The sequence below is a fragment of the Galleria mellonella genome, unplaced genomic scaffold (assembly GCF_026898425.1).
Source record: "Galleria mellonella isolate WM207_F2 unplaced genomic scaffold, CSIRO_AGI_GalMel_v1 utg158, whole genome shotgun sequence".
Classification (NCBI taxonomy): domain Eukaryota; kingdom Metazoa; phylum Arthropoda; class Insecta; order Lepidoptera; family Pyralidae; genus Galleria; species Galleria mellonella.
In genome coordinates, this window is record NW_026442003.1 from 1865401 (window position 1) to 1881953 (window position 16553).

General features: G+C 35.0%; 2 protein-coding genes across 7 annotated transcripts in view; one reads left to right on the forward strand and one right to left on the reverse strand.

The window, feature by feature from the left end:
* LOC113513512 (alpha-1,6-mannosyl-glycoprotein 2-beta-N-acetylglucosaminyltransferase) overlaps window positions 1-2677 on the forward strand; it is a 55916-nt gene extending 53239 nt beyond the window's left edge. For all 4 annotated transcript variants that reach the window (XM_052892439.1, XM_052892441.1, XM_052892440.1 and 1 more), the window contains one exon: window positions 1294-2677. In XM_052892439.1, the coding sequence (XP_052748399.1) occupies window positions 1294-1363 (70 nt within the window). In that variant the 3' untranslated portion in view covers window positions 1364-2677. The remainder of the gene's footprint in view (window positions 1-1293) is intronic.
* Window positions 2678-11876: 9199 nt separating this feature from the next.
* LOC128200127 (RNA exonuclease 4-like) lies at window positions 11877-15720 on the reverse strand. 3 transcript variants are annotated; one of them, XM_052892451.1, is made up of 4 exons: window positions 15327-15467; window positions 13884-14036; window positions 13305-13489; window positions 11877-12937 (listed from the first exon to the last, which is right to left on the reverse strand). In XM_052892451.1, exons 2-4 carry the CDS (start codon window positions 13984-13986, stop codon window positions 12791-12793), a joined length of 435 nt encoding a protein of 144 aa, XP_052748411.1. In that variant the 5' UTR covers window positions 13987-14036; window positions 15327-15467; the 3' UTR covers window positions 11877-12790. The 3 variants fall into 3 exon arrangements, with proteins under 3 accessions (XP_052748411.1, XP_052748410.1, XP_052748412.1); XM_052892450.1 differs by lacking the exon at window positions 13884-14036 and having other exon boundaries at window positions 15327-15720; XM_052892452.1 differs by lacking the exons at window positions 13884-14036; window positions 15327-15467 and adding an exon at window positions 14076-14157.
* Window positions 15721-16553: the final 833 nt, after the last annotated feature.

Sequence of the window (16553 nt, forward strand, 5' to 3'; positions counted from 1 at the left end):
AATGGGGGCGCTAATCGCCATTGCTAACAAAATATTCTGTGGATGTATATTTGTGTAACACGATGCGATGTGGTAACACGTTACCACAGGTATATACTCTATAAATTGTTTCCATGGATACTTCTATCCCACTTGGTTTTTGTTGAGCAATATGTTCCGGTTTTGATGGATAGGCACCATAGGCACCATAGGTCATTACCTATTCAAAGCAAATAAAGTATATATATATACAGCTAGTGTATATATACACTACTATATATATATATATACTGTATATATATATACTGGGCACAGAGGAATAACACCTGAGTCCTTAGGAATGGCAACGCATGGGGGGGTATCATGGGCATGTCTATAGGCGACGGTTACCACTTTCCATCAAGTGGGCCGTCAGCTTGTTTGCCATTCTAAGTTGTATAAAAATATATTTTTTTGTAAAATATAATATATTATATATATATATATATATATATATATATATATATATATATATATATATATATATATATATATATATATATATATATATATATTCCAAAGCGAGGCAGGCGAGTTAGAGTGGGCGTATGCAAGTAATACAAGTGCATGTATGAAAGAAACCATGTATAATAAGGAGTCTCCATAAAGTCAGGTTTATTAATATATAAAAAAGTTAAAATCCATGTCGCTACAGTTCAGATATGGACAGCAATGATTAAGTAATACACTTTCAATTGAGAAGTTTTTTTTTTGTGTTTTTGTTTTTGTGTATGTTTTTTTTTTTTATAGCAAAATTTTAATTTTTATTGATTCTCTTAAAAGATTGTTTACATTGGTTAGACTATATGATTATATTTTATACAAATATATTTTATTATTTACTATTACTATAAATAGATAGTCAATTGATTGTTGTTAACGTTGTTATAATTCAATTATTAAATGTTAGTATATTTATTTAATAAATACAATGCAATATTTTATAATACGATGTTAATAAAATATTGTCACGTAAATGTTAATTAGATTATTGGAATGTCAATTGTTTTAATTTAGAATTTAAGTATTCCAATTGATTCGATCATGTATCCGTTACATATTTTTTTTGTATTTATAATTGTTGGAGAGGGCACTAATGAATAGACTGGCTGTCATTCATTCCTGTTTTAATCTTTGCCGAGGGAACACGTATTAAACACGCTTAGCCAAGATTAATATCTTTTATTTCTGATAATAGCCGGTAAACAATCTTCCAGCTATTACATTTGTCAATATTGTCCTGTGTGTAATTGTGTGAAATCAATTTCTTTGCAGAGATCAAGAGCTGTGCGCCAATATGACGAGAATAGGTCGACAGAACAGAAAATATGTGTATTTTACGTAAGATTTGTAAAAGGGTCCTAAGTATTAGACCAAATTTAGGATAACCAACCATTCAAAACCGACCGTAACCGAAGTGTGTAAAAATGTTTGAAATATAGTATTCAAGTGACGGAAAAAAACTTAAATTAAAAAAAAAAATTAGACGAATGTGTAAAAATTCAATACACAGTATTAAAACTGTTAACAGTGTGTAAAAATCTCATAGGATGTATTTAAAAATTGCAACAAATATGTAAGAAAAATCTCGAACGTAGTATTAAAATGTGACACGAGTGTGTAACGATACCTCAGTATGGTAGTATTATTTGTATATTAGTCTGGTATTATTACGTTTACAAGTTCTCTGTAACTTGTAACACTGGTTCCTTGGTTTTTTAAATGTACAATTGTGATCGAATAAAAAAAATACTGTTTTTTTTTTTTTTTAATTACACGAAGTAACGTTGTTTACTTTTTATTTTATATTAATTTTTTTCTTGTACCATGTTTTTTTTTTGTTGTTGTCTTTGGTAAATAATCTCGACGTGTTCCTTTTTCAAAACATCACGATAAGTAGAAGACGTATTTGACATATTTGACGCTTAGTTTTAATGTAGACTGGGGTTACTCATTTACCTCGTTTATCTACTTTTATGTCTGTGTTCATTATATATCTTTTGGGTGACTTCTCAAAGTTACCCCCAAAGATGGCGGGGTCACCGATCGATCTAAAAAACCCCAGATCGATAAATTTGCGTACAGGCTGCATCGGAATGGATATATCAAGTCAGAAACTAGTTATTGTTATGGTAAAACTGGTACTGGCTTGTAATATGTCTGTTACGGCAAACCTGTATAGAATTACATCCTTATTTATAAAAAGTAAAACATATAAACTCGTTTTAATTATTGGTGTTTTTTGTCTTTTCTTGTAATAGTATTGTGTACTAGTTTTTACTCGTGACTTTGTTTGCGTAATAAAAAGTACCTTATGTTTTTCCCCATCCAAATTGTACATATACTTCTATTTTAGATTTCATGATGTGTTATTAAGGCGCCAAGGTAAGAAAGAGGACACAAGGTTGTAGATAAGAGAGCGACAAAATGGGATTACTGGAAGGTAACATGGAATAGAATAGAATAGAAAAGATTTATTTTTATTTTTTATTTATTTACACTTTATTGCACCAAATAAAAAGAGAAATAACAAATACAGTAAATATTAATGAGAAGTGATACAAAAGGCGGCCTTATCGCTAAGCGATCTCTTCCAGACAACCTTTGGTTAGAGGACATTGAGAAAAAGACAGTAGAAAATGCATATTTTTTTTTTTTTTTACAACACAGGGGGCAAACGAGCATGCGGCTCACCTGATGGTAGGTGACTACCGCCGCCCAAAAAATATTATAAATATTATATAAAAAGTGTTCCATATTAGGCAAAAGGAACCGGCTCAGCTGATGCTGTGAGTGTCCCAGCGCAATGTGTACAGCTGCACAGCGCTGGTTTACAGCCAGTCTCTCTCTCAAGAAAATACAGCAAAAATACAAATGGCTGCAATTGTCTCTTACTCAACTTGGTTATTTATTATAAAGGAAAGAAATTATTAGTTTTCCTTCCCTTCCTTCTTTCTTACCTTTATTATTTTTTTGTACGGTGAAGCAAAATGGCTAGACAGAGCACTGCGAGATGACGCAGTCATGAGTTACAAAGGGTGGCTAGTATTTCGCGTGACGCGATAAAATACTGTGTCAACAAAACAAATGTATCAAATTTTTTAGTATTATAAAAAGACAAAACGGTTCTTTAGTTAAAATGGGTTTATTAAATGTTTGAACTTGTTTTTTTTTTATGAATAAGGATCAAGTATGAGCCTATCTGTGCGACTAACTAAAACAGACACTGATTATAATGTTTACCATACGTTTAACTATTAGGTTTAAATAATAACAAATTGTACTTACTAACAATTAGTATTTTTTTTTATTATTATTAAAAATAAGTTATAATTTTTGCTCTAAAAAATTTGCCATCTGTGTAGAGGTTTTTTTTTTTTTGATAGGTGAAAATGGTATGGTAACCCCGCCTGCGCAGGGGGGAAAGGGATTGTTAGCAATGGAGTTTGACAGCCCCATTGCTAGGTCGACCTCCACGTGGTTCCCCCTGGAAACCATCGTGAACAATTCTTGTTGAATTCGTCACGATGGGCTAACTGACCTGCTTCATCCTCACCTATCACCTCTCACTGGTGCCCCACCGGTGTATACCAATAGCGCGGCTGGGGTTACCATTCTATTATCACCTATTAAAAGAAAAACCCGCCTGCGCTGGCGGGGCACCAGTGAAGGGTGATAGATGAGAATGAAAACAGGCCAGTTAGCCCATCATGATGAACTCATGAATTAACCATGATATCAGGGAGAACCGCGAATTAACTAGCAATGGGATTCTCAGTCTCCATTGTATCCATAGTTTTTTAATTAGTTTTGAATTATTTGACGCTGTGTAATTTGTTAATTAGTATTTATTGGTTTAACAATAAAAATGTATAGTGAAATGCCATAGCTCTAGCTGGAGGGGGGGGGGGGGATTGAGGGACAATGACATACCTTAAAATGAAGGGTCCCAAGTAAATAAGACAGATTCGCTTTTTCAAAGTGAATTATGGCTTCTGACCGACCAATAAGTTTTTTTAAAAGACCCAATACCCTACCTTAAAATGAAGGGCACCAAGAAAATTAGACAGATTCGCTTTTTCGAAGTCACTTTATAATAGTTTCTGTCCTAACAAAAAGTTCTTTTGCCCTACCTTATATAGATAGATAGATACTCTTTATTGTTCCCTCCAAAAGATTACAATAGTAAACTTATTATAGATACAAACAATTACAAGAAATGATCACAGTGAGACAACAATGGGCGGCCTTATCGCTAAGAGCGATCTCTTCCAGGCAACCTTTGGATGGAGAGGAGTAGTTATAAACAGTTTGGTGGGAGGCACGATGAAGGGCCGTCGCTAGGCCCGTGACCTAAGTCATGGGCCTAGCCCTTGCCCTGGTGACATGTAACAGATGGCAATTTTTTTCGCGCAAAACCCTGTTGATCGCTAAAAGACATTCGATGTTCTATAATTACTAATAATAATCAGTAATCCTATTATGTTTTAAAACCTGTATTTGTAACACGATAGTTTTTTTTTTTTTTATAGCAGCAATGCTTCTTCGTTTTTTTTTCTTTTTTATGAATACAGGATGTTTTTTGAATGCGCATTAAAAGAGTATTTTGTTTGCCATTGGAATGTATAATAAAAAAAGATATACCTATTTTTATATACTTTGGACCGCAACGTCGTTCCATGTGACCGGAATACATAGTTGCCTATGTTCTTCTCCATTATAGGGGTGAATACATGTTATATATGTATTTATACATAGTGTAAATGCATTTAATATATGTACATCAAATTTCACAGTGATTAATTCAGCCGTTAAGGCGCTAAATGGCAACAAACAAACTGACTTTTATATTTATGATATTATTTGGATTTTGGAAAAGGGAAGTTATTGAAATTTGCCTGCGGTTTGGGAATGACAAGCAAACTGTCGGCCTTCCTGATGGAAAGGCTAACATGTCTAGTTAGACACACCGATGGTAGACGAGGTATTTCGTAGATAGTGTAAGCGTGTTAGATTTATGAAAAATTTCAATTTAAAACAGACTCGTTTTTGTAACGTAAGAGAAATGGCAGTTTTAGTACTCGAAATTAATGTACATAATTGATAAAAAAAAAAAAAGAAAATGTGCGCACATGTAAAAACCATCCTGTATATAAATACCATTGTATTATATTTGAAGTATTTGTAAATTTAGTATTTTTTTTTTTCTCTATAATAACTAAGATGACACGGATCTCTTGTGAAGTTGTTTTTTTTATTTGGTTTGTTATTTTCTAAATTGTAACATAAGTATTGTTTTGTAAAATAAAAATGTTGAGGACGTCTGTACGCGTCTAATTCTTTTTATAATTAACCGCGGTACGGCATGATATCGTATGATTTTACCGTCACGGTATCGTATGATTTTATCGTCACGATACCGTATGATTTTACCGTCACGATATAGTAGGAGAGTAAAATGTATACGATATAATATACGGAAGACTTCCGCAATGATATCGTGGTCGTGCACGGACATTTGAAAATATTTCTATGCAATAATGCATACATTTTGCTCTACTATTAAAGGTTACAATATATATATATATATATATATATATATATATATATATATATATATATATATATATATATATATATATATATATATATTTCTTTATTGCACTTAAACAATATATTCGACAATTAGTTTAACAACTTGTTAGCAAGGAAGGACTTATCTCTGAAAGAGATCTTTTCCAGCCAACCCAGTGTAGTTAGAGAGAAAATAATTTAATTTGGGTAAACCAGTGCAGGAAAGGTACCGGTGAAAATAATGTAAATACAACAAACACTATTGTGAATAAATATGTAAATAAATAAATGAATACGTAAATAAGTAAATAGATAAATATATATGCATATATATAAGTGCATAGAATTATCATGTACAATTGATTAAAAGGTGTGATTTCAGTCTTCTCTTGAAGGAAGTAATGGAATATATATAGAATTGAAGCAACGGATCAATATAGATGATAATAAAATGGACGAAAACTGTTTTTTACCGTCAATATCCAGAATAGTGCCCAAGAGAGGGGCAAAAGACAGACGTTAGACCGCCAACCCAGTGGTCGTATTACATAATGCAGTAGTGGGAAAGCAGTGGATGACGTTAGAGCAGGACCGTTACAAGTGGCGCGATAAAAGAAGGTCTATGCCCAGCAGTGGGTTAATGCGGACTGGATAGACAGATATATATGTCCAGAGTAATATAATATAGAGATATCGAAGCGGTATCGATATTGCCCATGCCCTTCTATGATATCGTGACGATAAAACCGTACGATATCGTGTCTTGCTATGGTAAATTATAGAAGCGCCTATTGACGTATCAAGACGTCTATTCGAATGTGGTCTGTTTTTTTTTTATATTTGGCACAATTATGAAACAATCTTTATATATAGATATATGTATCGAATTTTGTCATTTGAAAATTAAAAAAAAAACAAAAAAAGTTAATAAATCCGCAATACTCATAATAACATAACAAAATATTCTTAAAAACAAAGTTGTAAAGGCGACGGTTACCACTATCCATCAGCTTTTTTTCTTTAAATACTACTGAGGTGTCAAACAAGCATACGGCTCACCTGATGGTAAGTGGTTACGTATCATACAGTAATGTGCGGTATTTAATTGTGCTGAGTATAAAAAAAATGATTATAATAAAATATTGATAACTCATTTCCCCAATTATAAAAAATATTGTTATGACAGGCGATTAGTAAATGCTGCCTTCTTATTTATTAAAAAAAAAAAGTTTTTTTTTTTTATACTGACGAAAATGGAATACTAAGCTCGCTTGCAGTATTGGTTTATGCTAACGGGGTACCAGTCAGGAATAATAGACGGGGATAAAGTCAGATTATTTGTACTATTGTGATGAATTCACTGGATATTAACCACCTTGGTTTGGGGGAAAGGGATTGTTAGTAATGGAGACTGAGAATCCCATTGCTAGCAATATACCCAACCAGGTCGATCTCCTCGCGATTGTCCCTGGAAACTATCATGGTTAATTCCTGATGAATTCATCATGATGGGCTAACTGGCCTGTTTTCATTCTCATCTATCACCCTTCACTGGTGCTCCGCCAGCGTATCCCGTTAGCGCAGGCGGGGTTTACCATTTTCACCCATCAAAAAAACCACCTTGGTTTTTCGGGGGACTGCGTGTAAGATCTGACAGGATATGTTGCTAACTAAACGACAGCTGATAACAACCTATTAGATATGTCAGATCGACCTCCACGCGGCACCCCCTGGAAACCATCGTATTTAATTCTAATTCGTCACGATGGGATGACTGACTTGCTTTCACCCTCATCCACTATCCTTTACCCCCAAAACTGGCGACTTGTTCCTAACAGAAAGGAAGTAATTTTTTTTATTTTATAAATAAGAGGGTAGTTATTAAAATGACATCTTTTGGTGTCTTTAAATTAATGACGTTATACGTCGATCAAGGTTTGGAGTTTATTTGTTATGTTTTTAATGTACATAGTGATATGGTGCAAGATTGTTTAATAGGTCATATACACCTAGATGGAGCGTTGGTGACTACCGTCCCCATAACGATTCGGTCCCCTTCCAAATACAATAATCATATTGGCAGTTGTATTCAACAATGATCACGGTATGGTGTAGCAGTATAATAGTGCGTCATCTTCCGATTGGTCGCGGGTTCTTTTCCCGGACAGTACAAACATTTGTATTCGGTGTTGCTATTTGTAAGTTTTTTTAATGTATGATATATATTTATTTAATTGACTTAAAAAAAGGAGGTTTTTATTCGTATTGTATTTTTTTTTTACGTTCGGATTTGGAATATTCTTTTTTTTTTTATCTAAAAGGGTACTCTTACAGATTGGTCCCATAAAAACTAACATTTGTCTCTCCCCCCCCCCCCTACAATCCATAAAGCGAGAATTCTGTATTTAGTTTTTCCTAATAAACCTTTCAATATATATTTCTCCCATGTACAAAGTAATAACACCTATTCTCTATTCCTACCTCCTATCCCTCCCATCCCTAACGTCCCTATTCACTCACACATGGATAAAAATTATTACTAGATGTGTGTGTAGGTAATAGGTTTGTATATATGTACATATATATTATGGAATTGTGTGTTTTTGTTAATATATATATATATATATATATATATATATATATATATATATATATATATATAGTGCAATTATAATGGGTATTAAAGTATTTAATCATCTTCCCTTAAACATTAAATATATATGTTTAAAATTAAACTCAAAGCCTGGCTTTTTGATAATGTTTTTTATAATTTAAATGAATACTTCAATCTTAAAACTAATTAAATTAATAATTAATAATAATTGACATGTAAGCGAAATTATGTTTATTTTATTTTAATTTGGTTATGATTATTCTTTGTCTTGTTAATTGTATTGTATAATATTTCATATATAATCAATAATAATAGTATTGAATGTTTCGATGTTAATATAATTACCTGTTCTTAAATTGTTGCATGCCCGATAGGGTATAACTGTTGATACTGATGTCAAATTCAAAGCAATAGTTACTGCTATATGTATGTACACAGTTAGCAATAAAATTCTATTCTATTCTATTCTATTCTATATATATATATAATGCAACAATAACGAATATAATATCGATTGTCCTATATATAATATAGAAATTTATATAGATATTAGATGGTAGCAATATGGAAATAGGTGATGGCCTTTTTCCCGCCATCAATGTCCAATACCCGATATATAGATATCTGAGCGATACCGATATTGCCCATGCCCAATTGTATGGAAACTAACTCCATCTAGCGGTACATGATCTATATATAGGTATGCATAAACTAATGCCATATTAAACTAGATTTATATATATAAAAGATGGTGCAAAATATTTATTAAACTAAGTAATTCAACGAAGTGTAAATTGTATGTATACAAACTGTATTAGGATTGAAAACTTTATTTCATACGTAATAAAATGCAATTTTAAACAGAATTCTTACATAAGAATACGACAAAATAGATGGTAAAGTATACCAGAGGGAGACTTTGTATAAAAGTCGATTGCTTAGGGACCTCTGTCCCATTCGTGTTTCAACCGGAAACCTGTTGTGTTTGCATGGCTGTGTTTCGGTTTGAATGGTGGGATATGGCGTGAATTTACTGAATACAGAGGAATAACACCTAAATCCTCAGGAATGGCAACGCATGGGGGGTATCATGGGCGAAACAGTATACTCTGTTATGTCCATGGTACTGCTCATGTGTATAGGAGAGGGATAACACTCAAATCCTCGGGAATTGCTCGTGTCTATAGGCGACGGTTACCACTTTCTATCAGGTGGGCCGTCAGCTTGTTTGCCATTCTAAGTTGCTTAATTTTTTTTTTTATTTAAAGTAGTTTTCATCAATCCTACTCATAGTACAGGAACCACTCAAAGAATACTTCACCATCGAGAGAGAGAAAAAAATGTATTATAATATAATGAATAAAGTTTTTAATGCGTGCAGAAATAATTGTAAAAAAAAAAATATGCATAAGGAATTAAAAAAAAAAACCTTCCCCGACAATATCCAAAGATCGTTTTACATTTTCAAATTGTTTATCGAGTGTAAGTTTCCATTTATTTTTTCTAAATAATATAAACGGTATTATATATAGCAATATCTGTATACTGCAGTTCAATATATATATATTGATGCGATCTTATATATTGGGCGTACAACATTAATATTTTATATAATTTTTTTTAAACTCCCAGGCCGAACATCGGCATCGTGTTCCGACCCATTTCCCAATTATTGTTTAGGGTCGGCTGTGTTATAGTAAATATAGATATGCTATATATTAAACTCCCCCCTTCCCTAAAAAGTCGAAAAATGACAGAATTTGGACTAACAGGTGTTGTAAATAAGGGTGCTTAATTTTTTTTTTTTTGGGAACATTAATTGTCTTTGCCTTTACCAAAAGGATGAGCATGATTAAAAAAAAAAGTTAAATTTACCAAAAAAAAAAACAATTGAAATGTACTGCAAATAGATTGTTTATTTGTTAACATAATTATAAGGTGAAAATATTACAGTTTTTTTTTTTTTTGTTCTTACAAACCGATACGCATAATAATTCAGCTTTATAGGTTTATAAATATATCATTCATTACATGTGTGTTTTATTTTATTTTTTTGATAAACACTTCGCAAATCACCCAACAGTCTGCTATAACCCTTTGCACTCCGTTGTCATCGTATACGAGACATTAAAATGCTAACATCAAGACGCGATTGTTTTACTATATCAGTGCCCTTTATAAAATAGCCATTGGTGACAGACCTCTTTTTATACAAGTTTACCTTTTTAGATTTATATTTATATATTTTGGATAAAATATATAAATATAAAAAAATAACTAAAATTTCATCCCAACCATCTGGACGAGTGGCGGTCCTCCACCGTGCGTTTTTCAAGGCACTTTCTTCCACGCACAACCACTCTTTGGAATCAAGTTCCAGCAGCAGTATTTCCGAACCGATACGACAACATAACCTTCAAGAAAAGAGCATATTTTAAAAGCTTTTTAAAAGGCCGGCAGCACACCTGCAATGCCGTAGGTGTTGTGGGTGACCATGGGCGGCGGTAGTCACTTACCATCAGGTGAACCGCATGCTCGTTTGCCCCCTGTGTTGTATAAAAAAAATGCCTAAACAAAAAAGGTTATCAAATAACCTTTTTTGTTGTCTTACCTGATTCACATATTGAATGTATTGTGCATGTCAAGGAATTACTCATATACTGGTAACTCTAATGTTATATTATTTTATTATTTCCGCCGCTCTTCTCTTCTACCAGCGCCGTTAATAATAGCTAGGGAATAGTACATTACTGCAGCGGCCAGCAACTGAGGCATTGATGGACGAACGTGCAAATGTGGGTCGAGACGTAGCCGAGGCACACATATGTGAGTCGTCAAGTTAGTTGTGGCCAAGGCTTGTATAGTACTTTTTTCAAACAATGCGCGGAAATCAAAAACACAATTTTACTTTTTAAGTTCATGACGAATAACGAACAATAATAATTTTTCACGCGCCATAATATTCCTTTGTTTTATTTTTCAATAAACAGCTTTCTATTTGCAAGCCAGTTCGAAATTTAAATAAAACCTTTTATTAGTTACCTCCTTGGTAGCCATGTTTCGAAGTAAAAGGTCATTCTATTTTTAAATTACAGGACAGATATGAGTTTACATAGTAATTTATCTGGCCGCAAAACACGACAGATATGGATTTTCATACCTACATGTTAGTGCTTATTAACTATTTGATTTACTTTTATAAAAATTTACAGTGAATTTACTGGGTACAGAGGAATAACACCTGAGCCCACAGGAATGGCAACGCATGGGGGGTATCATGGGCGAAACAGTATACTCTGTTATATCCATAGTACTGCTCATATCTATAGGCGACGGTTACCACTTTCCATCAGGTGGGCCGTCAGCTTGTTTGCCATTCTAAGTTGTAAAAAAAAAAAACTATCATAGTTAATTCCTGATGAATTCATCATAATGGGCTAACTGGCCTGTTTTCATTCTCATTGATCACCCTTCACTGGTGCTCCGCCAGCGAAGGGCTTTATGTATTTTTGTTTTAATCATTCATGTTATCTCGCTTTTTATGTATATTAGTATATGTTGTAATTTGTGTGCTGTAAGTAATGCAAATAAATTATCTATCTAAATTGCGCCCCGTCGTCCTGTCGGGACCATGATATCTTAATTGATTGATTGAAATAAAACCATAAAATAATATTGGACGTTATAATGTTTTATTAGATTAAAATTATAAATGAAATGTTACAATTTATTTAATTAATTAATTAAAAATTGTTACTCTAACTAACTGGAGTCTAACTGACCCATTATTAGCAATACACCCTTACAATTCCACGCGGTTCCCCAATCATCAGTATCACGAGGGGCCAACTGACCTGGTGGTCTACCATGGAATGAAATTCCGAATTTTCCGGTTCAAATTCGTATTCTTGTTCGTACCAAAATCGAGCCAGTAAATGGAGCTTAACATTTCGTTCATCATAAATCCTATCCTAATAGTCCAGAGGAACGATATTTTAACATTTTTAATAATTTTAAACATACTGTTAAACATTGCGTAATTTTAACTTAAAATTTCTGTCTCGTTCGTCCCCGAAATTTCGGAAAATTTTTCATGGTAGGCTCATGTCTGATTCCATCTTCATAGATCTTCCATCTTCACATAGCCTAAGTTCTTCAACCACAAAGAACGCCCCGGCCCCCTCATAAATGGACTCTTGCCACAAATGGAAAGAGTTGATTAAAAAATTAAATAAATGGAAAAGTGGGAACTCAATTTTCTATCAATGTTACACACAAATTATTAAAAATTTAATAACAAAAAATCAATTTGTAATTCTAATGTAAATATTTTGAAATATAATAATTTATTTTAAACGTAAACTAGGTGCCCCATCACAGATGTAGCTTAGGGCCCCACGGACCCTAAACGCGACGCCGCCCTCAGTCTATCACCGCTTGGATACAGCCGACGTTTGGGGATAGCTATCGAACTTCAGGGACAGCTATCGAACTTCGGGGACAGCTATCGAACTTCGGGGACAGCTATCGAACTTCGGGAACAGCTATCGAACTTTTGGGGACATTGTCGATGTTCGGGGATAACTATTGCCGCTTGGGGATAGCCATTAAACTCAGTTTCATGGCAACTTTGGCATCGGTGATGGAGCTATGTTGACCCTGTTGTATATTGACATTTAAAAACCTCTGAGCTAAAAATTTGAGACCCGGCGTGTGCCCTTTATTTGTTAGCTGGAAAGAAAAAACGAATGAGTAGACCTTCATTTGCATTATACATCTTTACATCATCATCAGCTTCATGGTCTCGTCATAGTCATCACTTATTTGCCAGAGGAAGACTATACAAAAGACGTTTGTTTAGGCACCTCTCTCCCATTCGTTATTCTACCGTGAAGCAGTTGTGTTTGCATGGCTGTGTTTCAGTTTGAAGGGTGGGATATGGCAGTGAATTAACAGGGTACAGAGGGATAACACTCAAATCCTCGGGAATTGCTCGTGTCTATAGGCGACGGTTACCACTTTCCATCAGGTGGGCTGTCAGCTTGTTTGCCATTTTAAGTTGTATAAAAAAAGATGTAGGTTGATAGAGAAGACTTACAGACTTAAACGGATCTATTCTGGATGTGTCTATCACGTCTTCATCGGGGTGATCCAAGTTCAGAACTTTAAAATCGTAGTCTAGAGAGTGGCCAACTACCACACAACCAGCTATTAATCTCTTCACATCTCTTTGTACAATGTTAAAATCGATCCCTTCTCGTTCTAACTTGAGCTTCGTGATACCTGATGAAAGATCAAACAATGAATTTTAAACGATATATTTTATGGGGGGAAAGGAATTGTTTGTAATGGAGACTGAGAATCCTATTGCTGGCAATATACCCAACCATGTCGACCTCCCCGCGGTTCTCCCTGGAAACTATCATGGTTAATTCCTGATGAATTCATCATGATGCGCTAACTGGCCTGTTTTCATTCTCATCTATCACCCTTCACTGATGCTCCGCCAGCGTATCCCGTTAGCGCAGGCGGAGTTACCATACCATTTTCACCCATAAAAAATACCCACAATAACCATTTTTTATCCTTTACATTTTACGGGGGAAATGGCTGAAAGAATACAGGTGGGGTAAAATTAAAGGGAAATATTGAGCGTAATAAATAATACGTCATGTACATCGTCGACAGTGCAGGTCCGGTTTAACCGTCGTCTTGCGGGGTGCCTGCTGTGCGCAGGAGATCACGCGGCAATGCGCGTGTCGCGTCCGGTGGACGCGCATGTAATGGGGCGAGGTCCATCAAGTGTGGGTGGCGGCTGTTGTCCGCCCGGCTGAACATTGTACAAAGTCTCTCTCTGATTGAAACATACCCATTGTTCCCAGCAATGCCTACGGGAAGCCCTTATCGGACGGACTGCGTTGCACACACGACTCTCGGATTGCATTTCCGTCGACAATATTCAGTTGTCTGTACAGAAACTATTGACTATTTTATTTTATATAAATTTTTATGTACATTCGTTGAGGAATACTATTTTTTTATACAACTTTAAATGGCAAACAAGCTGACGGCCCACCTGGTGGAAAGTGGTAACTCTCGCCTATAGACATGAGCAATACCATGGACATAACAGAGTATACTGTTTCACCCATGATACCGCTCATGCGTTGCCATTCCTGAGGACTCAGGTGTTATTCCTCTGTACCCTGTAAATTCACGCCATATCAACCACCACCCTTCAAACCGAAACACAGCCATGCAAACACAACTGCTTCATGGTTGTAATGCGAATAGGACAGAGGTACCCAAGCAATCGACTTTTGTACAAAGTCTGCCCATTGTTTTTATTCTAAGTGACCTTGTAGAACAAAGGGAGACTTTGTACAAAAGTCGATTGCTTGAGCACCTCTGTCCTATTCGTGTTTCTACCGTGAAGCAGTTGTGTTTGCATGACTGTGTTTCGGTTTGAAGGTATTTTTTTTAATGAGTAATGATGTAATAGTAACCCCGCCTGCGCTATTGATGTACAATGGCGGGGCACCAGTGAGTGATGATAGGTGAGGATGAAAAGGCAGGTCAGTTAGCCCATCATGATGAATACACCTGGAGTTCAGCACGATGGTTTCCAAGGGGGCCAGGCGGACGTGGACCTGCCAGGGCATTTGCTAGCAAGGGAACTAGTAGTCCGCATTGCTAAAAAACCCTTCCAGGGGGAAAGGGATTCTTAGTAATGGAGACTGAGAATCCCATTGCTAGCAGTATACCCAACCAGGTCGACCTCCTCGCGGTTCCCCTGGAAACTATCATGGTTAATTCCTGACGAATTCATCATGATGGGCTAACTGGCCTGTTTTCATTCTCATCTATCACCCTTCACTGGTGGTCCGCCAGCGTATCCCGTTAGCGCAGGCGGAGCATTGTAAACATACATTTTTGGCAACGCACGCGTAATACCTCCGGTATTGCAGGTGTTCATAGGATACGGTAACCACTTACCATCAGGTGGGCCGTATGCTTGTTTGCCACCTCAGTGGTGGTGGCACAAATGTTACTTTTAGCCGATCTATTAACAAGTTAATTTCTCTTTTGTCATAGAAAAATATAGCTGGCTATAACTCACCAGTAATAGCGGTCCGATAGTCTGTAACCGTTTTCGTTGGTTTCACATATTTGTCGTAAACGCATTGCAAATGTTCATCCACTAACGACACTCTAGCTACGATGTCTCTGCGGAGATTAGTACCAACATCGACCATTTCGCAGTCCAATGCAATTCTCTTTTTCGTTCTCAAACTGTCCATTTTTGGTACAATCAATTTATAAGTAACCCAATCCGTACTTATCTTTAGGAATTTTTTCTCTTATCGTCCTCACGTCGCAGCGTTTGGTCGTTTATGATATAAAACCGATATTTGAACTTGTGTATTCGTGAGACAGTAACAACTAAATGGTTGTTTAAAAGTAATTATAAACTGGGTGAACAAACAAAGAACAAAGGTGAAGCAATAGAAATGATTTGATAAGAACAAACAATGTAAAATAGTGATTGATAGCTATACCAATATTCAGCTATAACATATAGCAGCTATGCAAAGAATAGCTACGGCTAAGTAATCTGTCGCCAGCTATTAGCCAGCTATTTGTTATAGCCATTTTCGAGCGGCTGGCATATTATAGCGCGGCGATTAATCGCCGACTATCAACAACTATTTTTTTTATGAACTATTTTTATTTGTTTTTTTCATTCTATTATAGAATGGTAACCCCGCCTGCGCTATCAGTATACACTAGGGTACAAAGGAATAACACCTGAGTCCTCAGGAATGGCAACGCATGGGGGGTATCATGGGCGAAACAATATACTCTGTTATGTCCACGGTACTGCTCATGTCTATAGGCGACGGTTACCACTTTCCATCAGGTGGGCCGTCAGCTTGTTTGCCATTATAAATTGTTTAAAAAAATTAAAAAAAAAACAGTGAGAGATGATAAGCGAAGATGAAGCTGGTCAGTCAGCCCATCGTGGCAAATTCAACAATGAATCAAGTAAGGGCTGCTAATTCCCTTTACTAACTATCCCATTTCCACCCGCAACAACTTCGTTTACCCGTCAGTTACGGTACTTACGCTAGCTATATTATATATATATATATATATATATATATATATATATAATATAGCTAGCTATAAAAATATTATCGATGTATATATATATATATATATATATATATATATATATATATAATTGCCTACAACACTTTATTCCTCTTTCAATTATAATTACATCCCAACACACTTATAGTATATATATATATATATATATATATATATATATATATATATATAT

Excerpts from the sequence above, each read along its gene's own strand:
- LOC128200127 (XM_052892450.1), bottom strand. The coding sequence starts at position 15,507 with ATGGACAGTTTGAGAACGAAAAAGAGAATTGCATTGGACTGCGAAATG. Across the intron at positions 13,490-15,326 it reads CTATCGGACCGCTATTACTG|GTATCACGAAGCTCAAGTTA; the intron begins GTGAGTTATAGC and ends ATCTTTCATCAG. Across the intron at positions 12,938-13,304 it reads GAATAGATCCGTTTAAGTCT|CTAACAAATAAAGGGCACAC; the intron begins GTAAGTCTTCTC and ends TTTTCTTTCCAG.